General features: G+C 40.9%; 1 protein-coding gene across 2 annotated transcripts in view; it reads right to left on the bottom strand.

The window, feature by feature from the left end:
* The window catches only part of BORCS5 (BLOC-1 related complex subunit 5), a 60,573-nt gene extending 44,342 nt beyond the window's left edge, over positions 1 to 16,231 (bottom strand). The window contains exons 1-2 of one of the 2 annotated variants that reach the window (XM_085233506.1): positions 15,975 to 16,231; positions 14,711 to 14,854 (exon numbers count right to left, since the gene is read on the bottom strand). In XM_085233506.1, coding sequence (XP_085089632.1) covers positions 14,711 to 14,854; positions 15,975 to 16,032 — 202 coding nt within the window. In that variant the 5' untranslated portion in view covers positions 16,033 to 16,231. Of the gene's footprint in view, positions 1 to 14,710; positions 14,855 to 15,720; positions 15,856 to 15,974 lie in introns of those variants that run through there. The other variant, XM_085233515.1, reaches the window with a different exon arrangement.
* Between the last annotated feature and the right edge of the window lie 725 nt (positions 16,232 to 16,956).

Below are 16,956 nucleotides of genomic sequence, written 5' to 3'. Positions count from 1 at the left end.
TATACACTGAATTTGCTCACATCTGAGTAACTCCACCAGTTCCGAGGATTCACATACTAGAAAATCTCTTTTATTTATTTTTTTTATTTTTTAAATCCACTGTCAGAAACCCAAATCTCTTCTATTTCACATGAGGGTGTATTTCTGCCTCCATTTTGTGAAGGAAAAAAAAAAAAAAAAGCAAAACCTTAGAGGAAGTAACTCTCATGGTGTGTCAGAGAACGAAAAAAAAAAAATGGCAAAAAAATCTATTTATATGCAAACTTCAGCCAAAAAGGCAGGAACCCACACACAACATAGATTTCATTTAAGAAATGTTTATAGACTAGAAATTAGGGAAAGGCTCAAGAGGAGGGAGATAGTTGTGTTCTTCCACTGCGTAGTAGCAATATTTATTCCATTCTATTTTCTTAGGCTTGAATAATGCAGTAATACACACTTCTCAATTTCACTTTACCTTATTTTGATACTGTAGGAAAATCAACCTAAAAAAGAGGTAGTTTAATACAGTATATTTTGTATAGCATAGTCTGAAAAAACTTCAGGACAGTGAAAAGTTAAGATAAAGTGGATAAAGTGATTGACATTATATTTTCCTGTTCAGACCCTTAAATTTAAGGGGAAAGGAAAAAAAGAAAAATTATCAAAAACAAAGTAGGTAGCATCCAGTTTCTAAGCAAAAGGTTTGTGAACAGGGTCAGCATTTATTTATTCTTTAAACTGCAGTTCCCTCTGCTGACTGCTTTCCAGAGAAGCGAGTGATCAGTTTTGTTGCTTTAAGGGATTAAGTCCCAAACCATTAGCTTTAACCTGTTCTCTTCACCCCCGCTTTCAGAAACTAAATCCGAGAGTGAGTCAGAGCAGAATACCAAATCTTTGTACAAAAACACATTGAGATAGTGGGCTCTCCAATTCTGTTGTGGCAGCAACACCCACAATTGCTGGTGGGCACCCTGCTGCTCCAGCATTCACAAGGTGATGCGCTCACCTTTCAGCAATCAGAGATGAGAGCCTAAAGGACCCAACACACTTTGAGAGACACAGGATGCTTGAATCCTGTTCCACCAGTGGAGGTGCAAGACAGGGCTCAGCACTAGGCAGCACAAGAGTGCAACAGCCTCAGCTACACTGCTCTGGAAATCATGATGAGGTAGAACAGAACTGGGAAAAAGATGGTCACTATTGACCCAAAAGCTCACCTCAAATTCTACAGTAAACTCAGAATAGTTCCCATCTGAAGTAATTATACCATTCTTTGCTTACACCAATCACCCTATTTTTCCTTCATCTTAAAACTACATTTTCACAGAACAGATAACAGAGATGAGTTACCTATGAGTACTGGTTAAATATTAATTGATTACAGGTCAGAAGACAAACAGCCTCATTTTAAAAGCATATCTTATCTGTCAATATTTAACAATTTCTCCTTCCTCTTTTGTCCTCTGCATACTAACCTTATCCTCCCCTGTTGCACATTGACCATAATGGCACACACAAACAAAGCTCATTTTTAGTCAACTCACTTAACCAGTTCTGCCTCTTTATTCAGAGACCAAGCTGATCACAGAAGCCCAACTACTAAGGTACTTGGCCTCTGTATCTAATTCACCCTTGTTGATTTACTGAACAGGAAAACTATTTTAATTGGTGGATGCATCCAGAACTCCAGTGCAGATTTGTAGATCATAGATGCATGCAGAAGTGGCACTAACATAGACATAGCACCATGATTTTTTCAGCACAGATAAAGGCTATGGCAGGAAAAAAATAAATCTCCTATGGTTGCCCCATTGCATTGCACTAATGACTAGTTTGATTCTTCACATTCATCACCCAAATAAAGGTGTTAACATCAGTAACAAAACTAACTGGAGTCAGATACTAACGAAGTCATTTGGCTTTTAAAATGAAGAATGGAAAGTCTAAAATACCACAACAGCTCAATCAGCAGTTGAGGAACTAGAGATTATTAGAAAAAGAAATTGTGCACACAAGTGATTAAGTCTACAATTTCAGAGCCCACCATTCTAACCTGCCATGTATTTTCAATCATACATTTTTAAGCCTTTTTGCAGAAACATACTTGAAAACATTTTTAACTGACTAGGGGTGAGGAACAAGGAGTGTGGGAAAGGCTGTAGTTTTTGTTTGTTTAAATGGCTTTTACACTTTCTGGTCAGAGTTTCTTAAGATGACAAAACTTATCTTTCTAAGAACAAAAATACTGGAGACAATCTAAAAGCTGATTTAGAGAAACTCGAGCAACCTCTGCCCTCCAGGCTGACTAAATGTTACATCTATCTCTGTTACTGCAAAAAAAGTCAGGTATAACACTATGTTTAAAGTCAGAAGAACCACGTAAAACAGGCTTTTCACATTTTTTGAAACAAAGTCAGAATCCATTCTTGCAATCAGTAGCTCCTGTCAACCTCTGTTTTATGACAGAATAATCTGCCTGTTTTCCATCACATCTGTTTATTATTTTTTTTGCTATAGTGCCTCTGACATCTGATATATTGGCTTATTAACATGATATTCTTAATTAAACATCATGTTATGACATCCGCTTCAGTATTGATCACATGCCATATTTACTACTTTCGTAAAAATTACAACCAGGAGAATATAATATTTAGATTTCTATCAAGTTCCTTACCAACCTCTCTAAGTCAGAAGTTCTAGAAAGAAAAAAAGAAAAAAAAAAAAACAACAGCAGATACTCCAAGCATTAAAGACATTTCAATTGACAACAAAGCAAGAACAGATTGAAGCATGTGTATTTATCTCCTAACATAAGACAGCACTATGGGCAGTATATATGTTCTAAATATAAAATACACACACACTACTGCTTCACTGGCAGCTATGAAGGATTAAAATTCACATGACGTTTCATTCTTCTTTTTTTTACTAGTCATCAAATAAGAAGCTATAATCATTTTAAAACACCTGCCCACAATTTGTCCAAGCCAGGTTAGCAGTCAGTTTAATTAGATTGTGAAAAAAATTCCACTCCTCAAAGCAGCTATCTGGACTCCCTGAAATGACTGTAGCTTGAGACCAGCTTAACATGAGAACTGAAGTTTAACTTGTATCTTCTGTTGTCTTTAGTAGGAAATAAAAAAGTAAATGCCAACTGCCTTACTCTTAGCACACACTGCATTTGTTACTGCCCTTTGTTTTACCAGTAACGTATCAAAGACAATGCAGACTGAAAAAAGACAGACATCTGTGCATTCGTACTTCTTGCAACTTCCGTGTAGCCAGGTTCAAACAACATACCAAACTTTCGATAGCACTCCAAGATACAGTTGAATTTTCTTCATCTTTGAAATGGTCCTGCAGCAGCCTATGTTACCTAGTAGCCTGACTAGGGCAGGTACTCTAAGTCAGTCAGTTCACACAAACATATGAAGTGTATAAACACAACTGTCTGTTATCGCTCCAATGATCTGCTTTTTGGTATTTTTATGTCACAGAAGAATAAGATCTAATATTGCACGAGGGAGAGCAACGAGGCTTATTTTTAAAAAGTTCCATCTCCACTATCTCTTCCACTTCCTGTTAAAAGATAAACTTTGGTTTACTCAGATGCAATCAAGAAGCCTTGTGAGTAAAAGGAAAAGTTCTTTACTATGAGAGTGGTGAGGTGCTGGAACAGGCTGCCCAGAGAGGTTGTGGATGCCCCATCCCTGGAGGTGTTCAAGGCCAGATTGGATGGGGCCCTGGGCAGCCTGGTCTAGTATTGAATGTGGAAGTTGGTGGCCCTGCATGCGGCAGGTGGGATTGGAGATTCATGATCCTTGAGGTCCCTTCCAATCCAGGCGATTTTATTATTCCGTGAAAATCAGAATCTATTCTTTTGCCATCCTGCTTTCCCTTTAAATTCAGGCTTTGTTTAGCTGACAGAAGTCCACTGACACTGTTACTACAAAGGATAAAAACTATTTAAAAAAATCTGACCAATCTTTTGTCTATCCTCTTCCCCAGCCAGCCAAACATCCCAACCCCTTCCTGTTGGGGTTGATCAGTCAGCATCAAAAATGTCTCTAATTCCTTCCTGGTCATTTTACTTGTAACTGGTATCATATCAAAAGAAATTATTTACTAACAATTGAAATAAATGTTTTACTAAGCAATTTGATTTCAAAATTGTGAAACATCACTGGGTTGCAGCACCTACCTCCTACTTCTCGGAGTTCATCACATCACTTCTTTGGGCTCACCAAGAAAAACTAAAAGCAGAGGGTTTACACAATAACACAGCCAAAAGTTACTTTTTATTTTTTATTTTTTTTTCCAAAATCTCTTAGCCACTATCATTTACAATGATCACATTTTCCAGGGAGCTCTCTGGAAACATCCCACTTATGCCACCACAACTTTGAGTTATACCTGCCATGTGAGGGTTTCTGGGTAAGATTCCAATGATGCGCTAGGCACAGAGCATGTACATCTGCATTGGCCAGGGCCAGTTGCAATAGTGTCCTTGAAAGTTTGTCCAAGCACACAAAACAAAAAAAAAGAAAGATCCACCACAACAATAAAAGTATATGAAGAGATGATTACTTGTCCAGGCCAGATAACATCTGAAAAAGAAAGGGACTCTCCAGGAGAAAGGTCTTCCTCTGCACTCTGCTTCCATTTCAACTTGAAACATGCCAACTAAAAGGGATGGGAAGCAATGTATGTTTAGAAAGGTTAGAGAAGCAATGAATTTTAAGAGAGGAAGATCAAACTCCAGTAGAAGTTATATCAAAGTCTATATCTAAAGCTATACCAAAGTCTGAGTGCTAAAGGGGCATGTGTCACCAGCAATCTCACTCTAAACAGTGAGATCAGACCGTGCGCACACAAGCAATTTTGCATGGTGGCTCACTGAAAACACGTTTTCAGTGCAAGTATTTAAAGTTGCCTATATTAACATTTTGAAAACTGATTACATGCAAATTAGGTTATAACTTTAAATTTCTGATAAATTGCAACACCTCCTTTAGTACCAAAAGACTCATACTGCACATAAAAGAAGGACTTTATTCTCCAGTTGATGTCCAGGTGTTTTGGTACACAGTACACTGATGAATAGAGATGGCAGTCAATCCTTTGCAAGGTCAAAAGACTCCTACTGGCATAATAGACTCGAGAGAAAATATCTTAATTCCAAGGCAATAGAGATGAAGGTTTAAGAAATTCCCCTTCTGCTCACCGTCCCCACAGAAATTACTTGGGAATCAGCAAAGCACTGGATTGTAAGCTGAGCACACATCTCATCAATGCAAACATCCAGCCCAAACACACATTCACTTTAGTGAGACTAGCTCAAGAAAGGTGGGATTAAAAAAAACCAACCCAAAAACTGGAATTTTAGACCATCACTTAAAAGTCAATTTCATACCCTTTTTCCTTCTCTCTCTCTGTCCCTCCTTACCCAACCACCAGAGGGTCTCAGTTCATACCATGTTGCATACTCTGACAGCAGCAATGATTTGTAGGGCCAGTGAGGAACTGGAGAGAAGATTGGATTGAGCTGAACATTCAGGGGCTGAGGAAAGAAGAGCTTGTTACAATCATTTTCTATCCACATCGCCTCTCCAATTCCATTCCCTGTGCTGGAAAAACATCTTTCCCAGCACAATGGGCCTCTAGAGAAAGACTTACTACACAATATTTCAGTCTTTAGCACACCTGTGACCAGATCGGACTTGCCAGGAAAATACTGTTAAACTCCATGTTACAGAAGTTGTACTTAGGATCAACAGCCATGAACAGGAGCTGAACCTGAAGTGCTTCCACCTGGACTACCACCAATTTATACTTTTTCTTACTATACACACTTCACAAACATCTAGTATGAACAGAAGATAGGTGTCACCAAGATTTTTTTTACTTTTGAAGATCATAAAGATTTCTGAAATGCTTTCAGTTAAAGAACTAGACCTCTGCAGCATTTCTCCTTACAGATCCAGTATTGTTGCAGTCTACAGTCATCTCTCAGTTATATGTGGCTCAGCTTATATTTCCAGTTGGTACCAAATCCAGTTTGCCAGCAAGGCTACCAAATCCCAGGTCATCTGCCCCAGTGAAAGCAGCTAGAACACAAATGAAAGTCCAAAAATCAATAAGTAAAAAAGGCAGTTTTCAATAGGCTATTTCAACGCAGCTTCCAGCTGTTTTCAAATAAGTTTACCAATATCTATGTATTGCAGTGGCACCTAGTGGCAGCTGCCCTGACTGCAGTTTTTTCTCATCCATATTGGCAATAAATAAAAAAGCAGTGAATCAGAAAAAGAAGTGAACATGCAGCACTGAGTTTCAGGTTTACTGCTGAGTCTCACTACTCCTGGAACATGAAGAATACACAGATTTTTTTTTTACATACTAGTAGCCAGGGTCACTGTCCCTTGTCTTGCCAGTAGCAGCTCAGCAGGAACACTCTTAAGGCAGCACCCCAGCCACTATTCACCACTGCATTTCATTTTTAGGTATGCACATCATTGCCAGGTTGACATAACATGGTGAAAACATGTTTGACTGACTGAGGTGCTCAGGTCCTTCGCTGTAACACCAGTCTGCACTCTGCTCTGGAGTCCACACAAATTACGCAAGTGGCTTCTACACAATATTTCCACTTTATCAAGTACAGAACTGCAGCCTGCAATCAGAAAGTCCCTGTTTTCTGATAGCAAAAATGTGACTGCATTACAGCATACTTCTGAAGTGTTCGATGAGTGGAATTTCTCTACATTTTAGCTACAGAAAAAGAAAAAAAAAAAACACCAGAAAGGTATTCAAACAGCAGACAGAACGTTTGCTCTTAACCTCCCAAGAAGTACTTGTTAACAATATGTGCAAGCTAACTTCTGCCCTTCAACAATTTATTAAGTGAAAAGGCACAGTGATACAGAGCCACAGATCAGCTTAAAGTGGAATGTCCAATACAACAGTCAATCAGACAGGCACTACTGCCTCACTGACATTTTACAATTCACAAGCACATCAAAGCCAGTCAGGGCATTCACATGGCTCCATGGAAACTACATGATAGAATTGAAGTCAGTAAACATCCTGGAACACAAGAGAGGTAGGCTTGTACAACAAAAGTAGCTAGGAAACTCAACTACTTGCACACACAAAAGAAAAAGTGGAACAAAAACAATCCACAAGCATCCAAGACAAACATCAGTATATAAAATGTGCTCACACCACCCTAGTGCAATCTTAAGCATCTTAAGATAGCAGGAAGGTAGGTTTTCCACCACAAAACCTGCCAGGCACTAATCCCTTGCTACAATGGGTGCCAAAGATGTCCCTGGTTTTACCAGAGCCAAGCAGCTTCTCAGCAGCAACTCTCACACCACCATCTATTGATAAGCCTGCAGCTCATCATGCAGGACCAAGGGAAAGATGAGGGCAGAGGGAAGTGAGAGGCTGGGAAATTAAAGGGGGAGCAGGAGTGAGCAAGGAAGTAAGCACTCTCCTCTCAACCTGCTACCTGAGCTACAAATGCCTTCTAGCTTATGTCACTTAACCAACACAAACAATTGCTTCATAGTGCATACATCTGCTCCAGCTTCTTGTCTTTCCTTACTGCAGTTTCTTTTCTGACAGCCACCTCAGGATGACATAGGCTTCCAAACAAAACATGCCACTATCATATGCACTAATTCCACTTGCTACATAACAGAACCACTAGGAATTTCTCTTTACTACTACAAATTAAAAAGCAGCATCTCCAGCAGATGAACTGCATTTCAGAATACTATCTGCTACTCAGAATTGAGAACGTAACAGCATAACTCCTGGTTTACGTGTGAGAGTGCTCACAGTGTAATCAAATACACTACAACTAGGTCCACAGAGAAAATAGAGGGAATATTACAAAATTCAGTATGTCAGACCTCACTGTTCAAGCCAAATGAACCATGAAATTCATGGTATTTTCCTTCCCTGTTAAGCTTCTCTAAGAGAGGAATAGAGGCAGATCAAATTTGTTTCTAAACTTCAAGGTTTTGTAACAATGAGCCTGCTGACCTGTACTCTATTACTTGCTTGCTGATCTCATTTTACATAATCATGCAGGGAGAACACAGTGACGAGAAGCTCTCAGTAGTGCTTTGATAACATGATTTATGGCTTGACCAGACTTGAGTTTTTTCCCTACTTCTATTTCAGTGATCTTTTTATCTTTGTATAGTTTCAATTCATCAAACCTTTAATCAGAAGGGAGGTTATAATCTGCATTTGACTTTTGGAATCCACTTTGTATTTGAAAATCAGTATTCACGTAGAAATGAAGAGGACAACTCCTGAATGATAGTACGTTATAGAAAATGCGTTAATTACAATTGAACAGTGAATACAGAAGTATCCACTCATGCTTTACCTTGACCGTGCTTGCTTAACTGAGTCAACACCCATAACAAATAAAAAAAAAAACAAAACAAAAGAAGAACCAGGGAGTTAGGGTGTAACAATTTATACTGCGCCAGTTGTTAAACTCTATCCTTTCTTAATAAACTGACTGGCCTAGAAAAATCAAATAATCTGGATTCAGACAGTGATGCAAGTATTTACAAGCATTAAGAACAAGCAAAAAAAATTTTTTTGAAAAGCAGTCCACTGTGACACTGTTGCCTGACTAGCAGCAAGACGCCAAGTGCTACAAGAACAGCCACTAATCAGGCAGTGAACATCAAAAGGGGGCCAAGAATGTGTTTTGTATCTACACAGTTGGTATGTATAGTTTATACATGCTATATATAGTGTGTATACACAATACAAACAACTACAGACCAGTACTGCGAGTAAAGGAGGACTGAACAATGCTACATGTTTGGTGGATGTACCCAGCTGGTCAGCCACGCACCCACCAGGCAGCACACAGCTCATTGACTGAGCTGGGGAGGCACCTGCTGTGAAGTGAGCAGCTACATGACTCTAGAATGGCAATTCTGGGCTCAAACACTGCAAAGTGGGTTCAACTGATTGTTTTTTTTCTTTGTTTGCCTGGGGATTTTTGAGTGGGGAGGTGGGAGTTCATTGGATGCAGGGGGCATCTAGGAGCATTTCACGCCTTTTTTAAAACAAACAAAAAAAAAAAAACAACCACCTGCCTGCATTCTACCTACAGTTTCACTGATTCCTAATGGCAGGACTTCACAGCAAAGTGATCTTTGGCACCTCTTGCTGATTTTCTTCCAATGACTTATTTCAGATTTTCAACACCAGGGAAGTAGGGCTTCTTCACAGCTGAAGGGATCACTGATGATAGCAACAGTGAAATCTGTCAGATTTATAAAGAGATTCCTCATTTAAATGCTGTTTCAAATACATAATTACCATTCATCCTTTCCTCCAACACTGCAGACATTCCTTACTAAAAAAAGTCAGCTATTTCTCTTCAGCATCCATGGTCATCTTCTGTGCATCTACCTTAACATACCTACAGTGCTCACTGCCATAGTGACTGCAAAGGTGCTACAGCTTTCTGTGTTCAGCTTCATCCAGGAATTCAGCAAGCACTTTAAGGTCCCATGAAGTCTCTGACCAACAAGTTACTTCAGTCTCTGTGTGACTGACATATCCCAGACACAATTTTGTTTTCTGTACATCCAAATGCCAGATGTTTACAACAGTTGTTCCTGTTGTAGTGAACACAGAGTACTTCATGATATTAACAACTGAAAGAATAAAAGTGAATGGAGTTGTAAGTAGCAGCAGCGGTCCAGCAGGTAGAGATATCAGAGGAAATATACCTACAGACACTAAAGATAAGCAGGGATGAGGAATAGCTTCAATACTTATATTGGATTATTATGCTAGATTTCATGCTATGTTTTAGTTATGATTCCCTCCAGAGACAACACAGAATACAAGACAGGGCCACTAAATTATCTTCAAATACATGCAAGAATTACTCAGCAAATTAACTGTATGTATGGCATTCAGAATTACTCAGTATCACTTATGCTTCCAAATAAAGCTACCAGGACATTGGCAACAGCTTCCTTTGAATGAGGAGGAGAAGAGCAAGAAAAATGGCAGTGCAAAAGAACTGTCGGTATCACATAGGCAACTGGTCACCAGACGTTTGGTTTTCAGATTTTTTCAGAAATATCTCTCAATAAAGTACAGACACATTTGCTCTGACATTCCCTTTAAAAATTAAAAATAAGAATTCTACAAACAACTGATTAGACACAATCCCCGTACCATTAGCTGTTCTGATGGCTAGGAGTATTTTGTCATTTCCAAATCCATGTGTGACTCAAAATTAACAACTGAGCTTGGCGAGAAGAAGCAGAAAGATCAATGCCTTTTTGGCAGTTTTTGTCAGAGGCAGTAAGTCACAAATGCTTGCAGTACAACCAAGGTAATCAGAAGAATCATTACATTTGACTGGAGAGCTAGCTAATCAAGATCCTAGAGGACAAGGTAGGGACAACGTAAGAAAGATTCTGATGCTCGTACCATGTCTCTGCAGTGAGACACTAACCTCCCTGCTTACTTCTTCACCCAGAAGACCTTTTACCAGTACAGGATGCTGCCCATAAGTAGGAATAAAATTATTTTCAAGTAAATTTCCCTACAAAGAACAAATACAGACTTAATTTATTTCAAGATCTATCACACAGACAAGCCGTTAAGACATTCTTTTGTACCTCAAGTTTCTGAAGTATATCAACAACCTAACCACCGTAACTTAGAACATCTCTGTGACAATTCTTGTCAACTAGCTATGAAGAAACATAACTTTTCTTCTAATACAAACCTGGGAGCCTTACGCTTTTCAGTTGATCCAATGCCAATGAAAGCTGAATTATTTTTCCTGAAAGAGGAATGCCACGAATGGGCATCAACTATGTTGTCTTCCTTACAAAAACAACAACAAAAAAAAAACAAAACAAAAAAAAAAAACCACCAAACTACCCAAAACCCATTAAAAAAAAAAAACAAAAAAACAACCCACCCACAAAACTCATTAGATTTACTTTGTGCTAGGATGTCTAGAGTATGTCACTTACAGGCAGCTGCACAGAGTCCTCAGACAACAAACTCCAGTCTCATCCACGTCCTCCTGTTTGCATAAAGGTCTTGCTGACCATTGCACAAGATAGAAATTACATTTGTATTTGGATGACTAGCTCTTGAACATTTACTCTTATGTTGCTAACACGCATCAACATGTCCTTCATATTTATCTGCCTTTTTTTTTGTTTAACATAACACTGTGCTGCTATCAGAAAGACAGATCTCAGTCTTTCCTGAACTTTGAGAAAGATGATGATGTCCTCTGGAAGAATGCAGTAAGAGTTTTGCTTCCACAACACAAAAAAAACTAAACACCCTTCTCCAGAGCTTTGGGAAGCTTACAACAATAAATCATTAATGCACTCAACTTATTTCACCAAGAAAATTTGCAGAGGTTTAAAAAAAAAAAAAAAAAAAAAAAAAAAAAAAAAAAAAAAAAAAGCACTGAGTATTCCATGTGCAAAATACTGACTTTTCTCTGGAATTCACAGATGAGGACTTTTACACTCAGCTGGTTATGACTTTATGCTATAAGCAGGCTGCAATAATCAGGGACACTAAACAGAAGCAGCTTCATTTATGTATACATACCTCCAGGAAGCAGCATAAAGGAAAGAAACAGCATATCATACTTCATTCTGTGTAACAAAGTAGTTCCTAGAGGGAATGAATGACTCAAAGGAGAACACTCATTGGAGACTCTCTGTTACCCTCAGGAGTTTAGATTCTTTATTTTCCTCATCTTTCAAAAATAAACTCTCAAATAGTGAAATTCTCTGCTAGTATTTCTACTAGAAGTCTGCACACTCAACTTCTCTGTAGCCCAAATATACAGCACTTAACATGGAAAAACAGTTAGGCATCTAACTCACAGGTGTACTTTCTAAGCAAATGTTTTCCTCTGTTTGAGTAGGATTGGTATTTGACTTTCGTGAATAGCAATACAACAGGCATCCACTGGAATGATTTCCTAACCATGCCTGGTAGCACTCACCCCTTTCTGTCTACATGAACATAGCACTGAAGAAGATATGAAGATATTCCCCAGCATATAAAAGAAAAATTACACTCCAGTCTTTGACTCATCCACCGTTCTAGGAGCTAACCCACCAATTCAGTATAGTAATATCCAGCTTACTGAATAACTGTCTGACAGGTTCTCACACCAGAATCACCAAATGCTTGAACTCTAACCTCTCAAACACTGTTTATTATACCTGCTCAGTAACTATCACAGAAGTTTGGAGAAGACAAATATAATTAAGAAAAATCCCATAGCATCATAGCTGATAAAGCTCCAGTGTGTGGATTTTTCCAAAGAAATCAAAGTAAATCCAGTATAAAAGATGCAATGGACATGACATTGTCATTTTACAGTAAGTTTCGGTACACAGTTGTAGAAGACCTCCGGTTTCACTGGTCACAACAAGATCAGTTCAAAATGGCTAGGAGAGATATGTGCTTTGGTTTTTCAGTGTTTTGTCTCCTGCAAAAATGCAGTTTCTTGTTGATAATGTGCTTTCCCGATTGATCAACTTAACATTAGGCTTCTTTTGAGACTTGAGAAGAAAATCCCTTAGCTTTGCTTAGCCAAGGGCAAACTGAAACTTATAACCAATCCTGAAAGAGCTATCAGTTCATGCTTTAAGTTCTCTAAGTCAATTGCTCATGAGACGCAAGCTTTAGGATCAAATCCTAAGAGAACTCTAGTATCCTTTATTCATCCCAGGAACATGGTCTTGCATGTGAAGAACAGAGAAGAGACCAATCCAAAACAGAACGGGTTCACCATCATGCCCGTGGCATACCTAGGATCTCTTAAGACTCAGCTCAGATCACGGTCCTGTTGCTCAAGCAATGATGTATTTGAGGATGCAAAATCTCTTCACGTTAGTCAATAAATTAAGCATGCAATGCTCATAAGTAGTCACCAGATGTCCCCACATCTCTAGGGACTCAGCAGATCAAGTGATAGAAAAGGAACAGAAGCTTTCTTTTATTTTCAGGTCCAAAACAAAAGCAACAAAAGCAAAAGCAACTTAGCAACAAAGACAACAAACCATTAAATATCTTAATATATGCATATTTACTAAAGAGTCTGGACTGGTGACCTTCCAATTTGTCTCTCTTGGCCAGATGGCTGCTGCTACCTCTCCTTTCTCACTTCCCATCCCAAGCCATCTTACCTCTCAGCACCTACACAGGAACCATGCCCCTGGAAGTGACTGCAGCTTTGCTTCCCAGGACTCTCACAGTTCTTGTGCAAACATAGTTTGAGGCTCACACATTCACAAATACCCAATCTTATTAATTTGACCTCTTAGATTAAAGCTTTCTTTATTCCCTTTGTGAATTTGAGTTTCAGCATTTACGTTGCAAGCTGTCACTAAGGAGATCTTGATTTTGCCTTTAGTGCAAGGCAGAACACAAGCAAAGAACATTCTACTGAAAGTCCACAGTACCAACTTCAGCAATCTCACAGCCAGTTCTAAAATGGTAGTAAAAGTGTTGGGGATACATCAAAACACAGATTCCTACAACATCACTGTCTGTAAAGTTTAAAAAAAACAAACACACACAGAAAAGGTATAGGCAATACACACTCTCCTTAGTCAAGAGGGCAGTAGCATCCTCTCTTTCAACTCCTGCTGGAAAGAGTACTGCCAGTATCACATAGACCCAAGATCCCTCTCCAGTACTACCCAATAAAATGCCAGACATTTGCTCACTGGGCTATCATAGTGTCCACAAGTCCTAGTCACGTTCCATGTTAAAATAAATAAGGAGTTTGTCTGAATAGCAATGCTCCTCTGCAGCAATACCTGCAGGGCAAAGCAGCTACTACATCTTTCCACCAGCTATGAGTGAATCAGTGGCAAGCAGTGCCTAAACCTTCAGTTGTACAAGACCACTTCCTTTTAGCAGCAAGGACTAGCAGCCCACAGTCTCCTCACTGTCACAACAGCCTACAAGGCACACACAAGAAATCCAGCCAATGCACATATGTACACTAAAACTCAAACTTTCAAAACCATTGGTTCCTTAAGTGTTCACTACATTATGCTAACCCATGTTGTTACAGGAAGAGAAAGAGGCCAGGACTCGGCTTCTGCTACCAGCCCAATTCATGCAGGCTGCTCCATACATTTTTCTTCCCAAGGGACTTTCAGGTAACAGGAAAGATGCTCTGTGCAGCCTCCAGAGAGAGAGAGATAGCCAGGGCTATGAGGCACAAGGACAGTTTTCCCCATTCCTAAACAAGGACAAAATATACTCTAGACTGGAAGCCTCAAGAATAAATTCTGATTTCATCCTTATTGGATTCTTTCAAGGATCCTTATGGAACATCCTTTCAATCAAGTAGTACTGGCCATCTGGGAAACCTGGAGCCATTCTGTCTGCACAGTAGATGGTTCTACTACAGAGATCATTACTAGCGCATCTCTAGTTCATACATCAGTAGAAGGTCGGAAATAACTATGAAAGACAAAAAAAGTACAATTTAAAACAAAGGCAAGGGAGCAAAAAACATGGATGGAAACAAACTTCAGCAGGAACCTCAAGATACACAACGCACACACTCTATTTGGCGCACACACAACCCACACACACACACACACACACACACACACACACACACACAAAGGGTCTTTAAAAACAGAGAAGAAACAGTCACCTTTTAAAAGGGGCTGGAACGTTGGAATTTCCTGCAGTTTTATGACATCTGGATCATTGCTCACGTTCCGTGAAGACTGCGTTCCTGGGGCTACCACCACAATGTCATCCATTTTTGCTCGTTGTTTAGCTGGGGATGGAGATGCTGGAAAAACAAAGGGAGAAAGGATAAGGAACAATCAAGTTAATAAATAGAATAAAAATTCCATCTGAATTTAACTCTATGAGAATGTTATCAAATTTAATGCTGTGCAAGTATGTTTTCTATAACATAAAAAGATCTCCGAAACCACAAGCTGTACTCTCTCTTCTCACCCTCTTTCTGAGAATGTACGTACTCCATTCAACAAAGTTTTTCAGAAGGAGATAACAGAATGCTGATTAAGGATGTGCTGCCTTCTCACTCTAGAGTGAATCTTACATGTTTGCAATGAAGGCAGAAGGCAAAAACTAACAAAAATTTTATTTGTCAGCGTTATGCTGCAGCAGTAATGCTCTCTTATAGTTTTAGATACCTTTGTAGGAAAGATTCAGCCCAATAACTTAAATTCAAATACATTTGGGGCTCTTATTGTAATATCATACTTATACTTATCATCCACATTCAGGTATTCTGATGGGCCCTGGGCAGTATTAAATGCGGAGGTTGGTGGCTCTGCATGTGGCAGGGGGGTTGGAGATTCATGATCCTTGAGGTCCCTTCCAATCCCAGCCATTCTGTGATTTTACTTTTTCTCCCCCAACTCAGAGGGCAGTGAGGCACTGGCACAGGCTGCCCACAGAAGCTGTGGATGCCCCATCCTTGGAGACATTCAAGGCCAGGCTAGATAGGGCTCTGGGCAACCTGATCTAGTAGCTGTCAACCTTGCTAACAGCAGGAGTGGTGGAACTTGATGAACTTTAAGGTCACTTTCAACCCAAGCCTCTATGATTCCTCCCACTTCTCCCCACCGAGGTCAGCATCCTCACACCCACCGGACCCAGCACCCCGGCTGGCAGCGAGGCACCCACCGTGGCTCCCATTCGCATCTTCCACGCCTGCTGCACCTCCTTCCCCAGTACGCGTCTATCAGTCAGTACTACCAGAGGTCACGACGCCCGCGCCTCGTCCTGCAGCGACACCAGCACCCAAACCCTTCCCCACCCCACAGCCTCCTCCGCCTCTACAGCACTGCCGAGCCCCTCCCGCACGTACTCGGCCCCGCAGCTTCCCTCCAGCCCCGGTCCCGCGGGACAGCTGGGGGCGGGCAGCCGCCGCCACCGACCTGAGGCGCTGGGCTCGCCCGGGCGGCTCTCGGCCTCCGCGCTCTGCTCCGCTCCCATGGCGACACCAACGGCGCCCGCAATGCAACGCGCTGCGCCGACTCCCCTCCTGCCCGCCACCCTGCAGCGCAGGGCCACGCTGCTCCCGCGGCCGCCCGGGATTCCGGCTGGGCCGGCTAGCCTCCGCGCCAGGAGCAGGCCCCACCCGGCGTGGCGCGACAAGCAGGCGGAGCTCCGCTTAAAGGCGCTGCGCGAGGCGCTGCCGGCCTGCTCGCAGTGCGCGCGGCGGGGCGGAGTCTGGTGCTCGGCCCTGGAGCGGATTTATCGATGGGGAGCGCGGCTCACAGCGCCCTCTGCTCCCCTCAGGCCCACTGCTGCCTGGCCTGCCTGACCTCCCTGAGAGTAAGGGGTTAGGGGAGATAGCGCTAATCTAGATTTTTAATTATCAGCATTGATATTTATGGCAATCGAAGGCAAGGCTGCAAAACACCCCAGCTATCCCAAACCACTCAATAGCACGTGCTCAGTCGGGTCATGCTGTTCTCCTATGTCTTTTTTTTTCCCCACCTTTTGAAAGCTAAAGCAAGTTCGTTGATGCTAGGTACCAACCAGCTAGCAGCATGCAAGGAGCACCCATCACCAACTGTGTTTGTCATGGACAGGTGTGAGCAAATGGTGTCCCAGACTGAAAGTTCCCAGACAATTTAAATTAAGCAAAAAAGCAAGTCAAAGGGAGAAGGAAACCTACTTTGACACTTCTGACTTGTTATGTTCGTGTCTTACGATCAGATCAGCAAAGAAGCCACATACTTACCTCTGACAGAAGAATTGCCCACAAATAAGTTCTGGCACATGCTAACTTCAAAACAAGTCTGCTCTCCACTCGTGAACGATACACAACATCTGTGCAAGTCTTAACCTCAATCACATTCAGCATTACCTCTCCTGGCTGCCTCTACTAATTCTTGCCAAGATTTAATTTAA

Source organism: Meleagris gallopavo, chromosome 1 (genome assembly GCF_905368555.1).
Source record: "Meleagris gallopavo chromosome 1, MGAL_WU_HG_1.1, whole genome shotgun sequence".
Lineage (NCBI taxonomy): Eukaryota > Metazoa > Chordata > Aves > Galliformes > Phasianidae > Meleagris > Meleagris gallopavo.
Note: the sequence above shows the minus strand (reverse complement) of the source record. Positions and strands in the feature narration are given on the sequence as shown.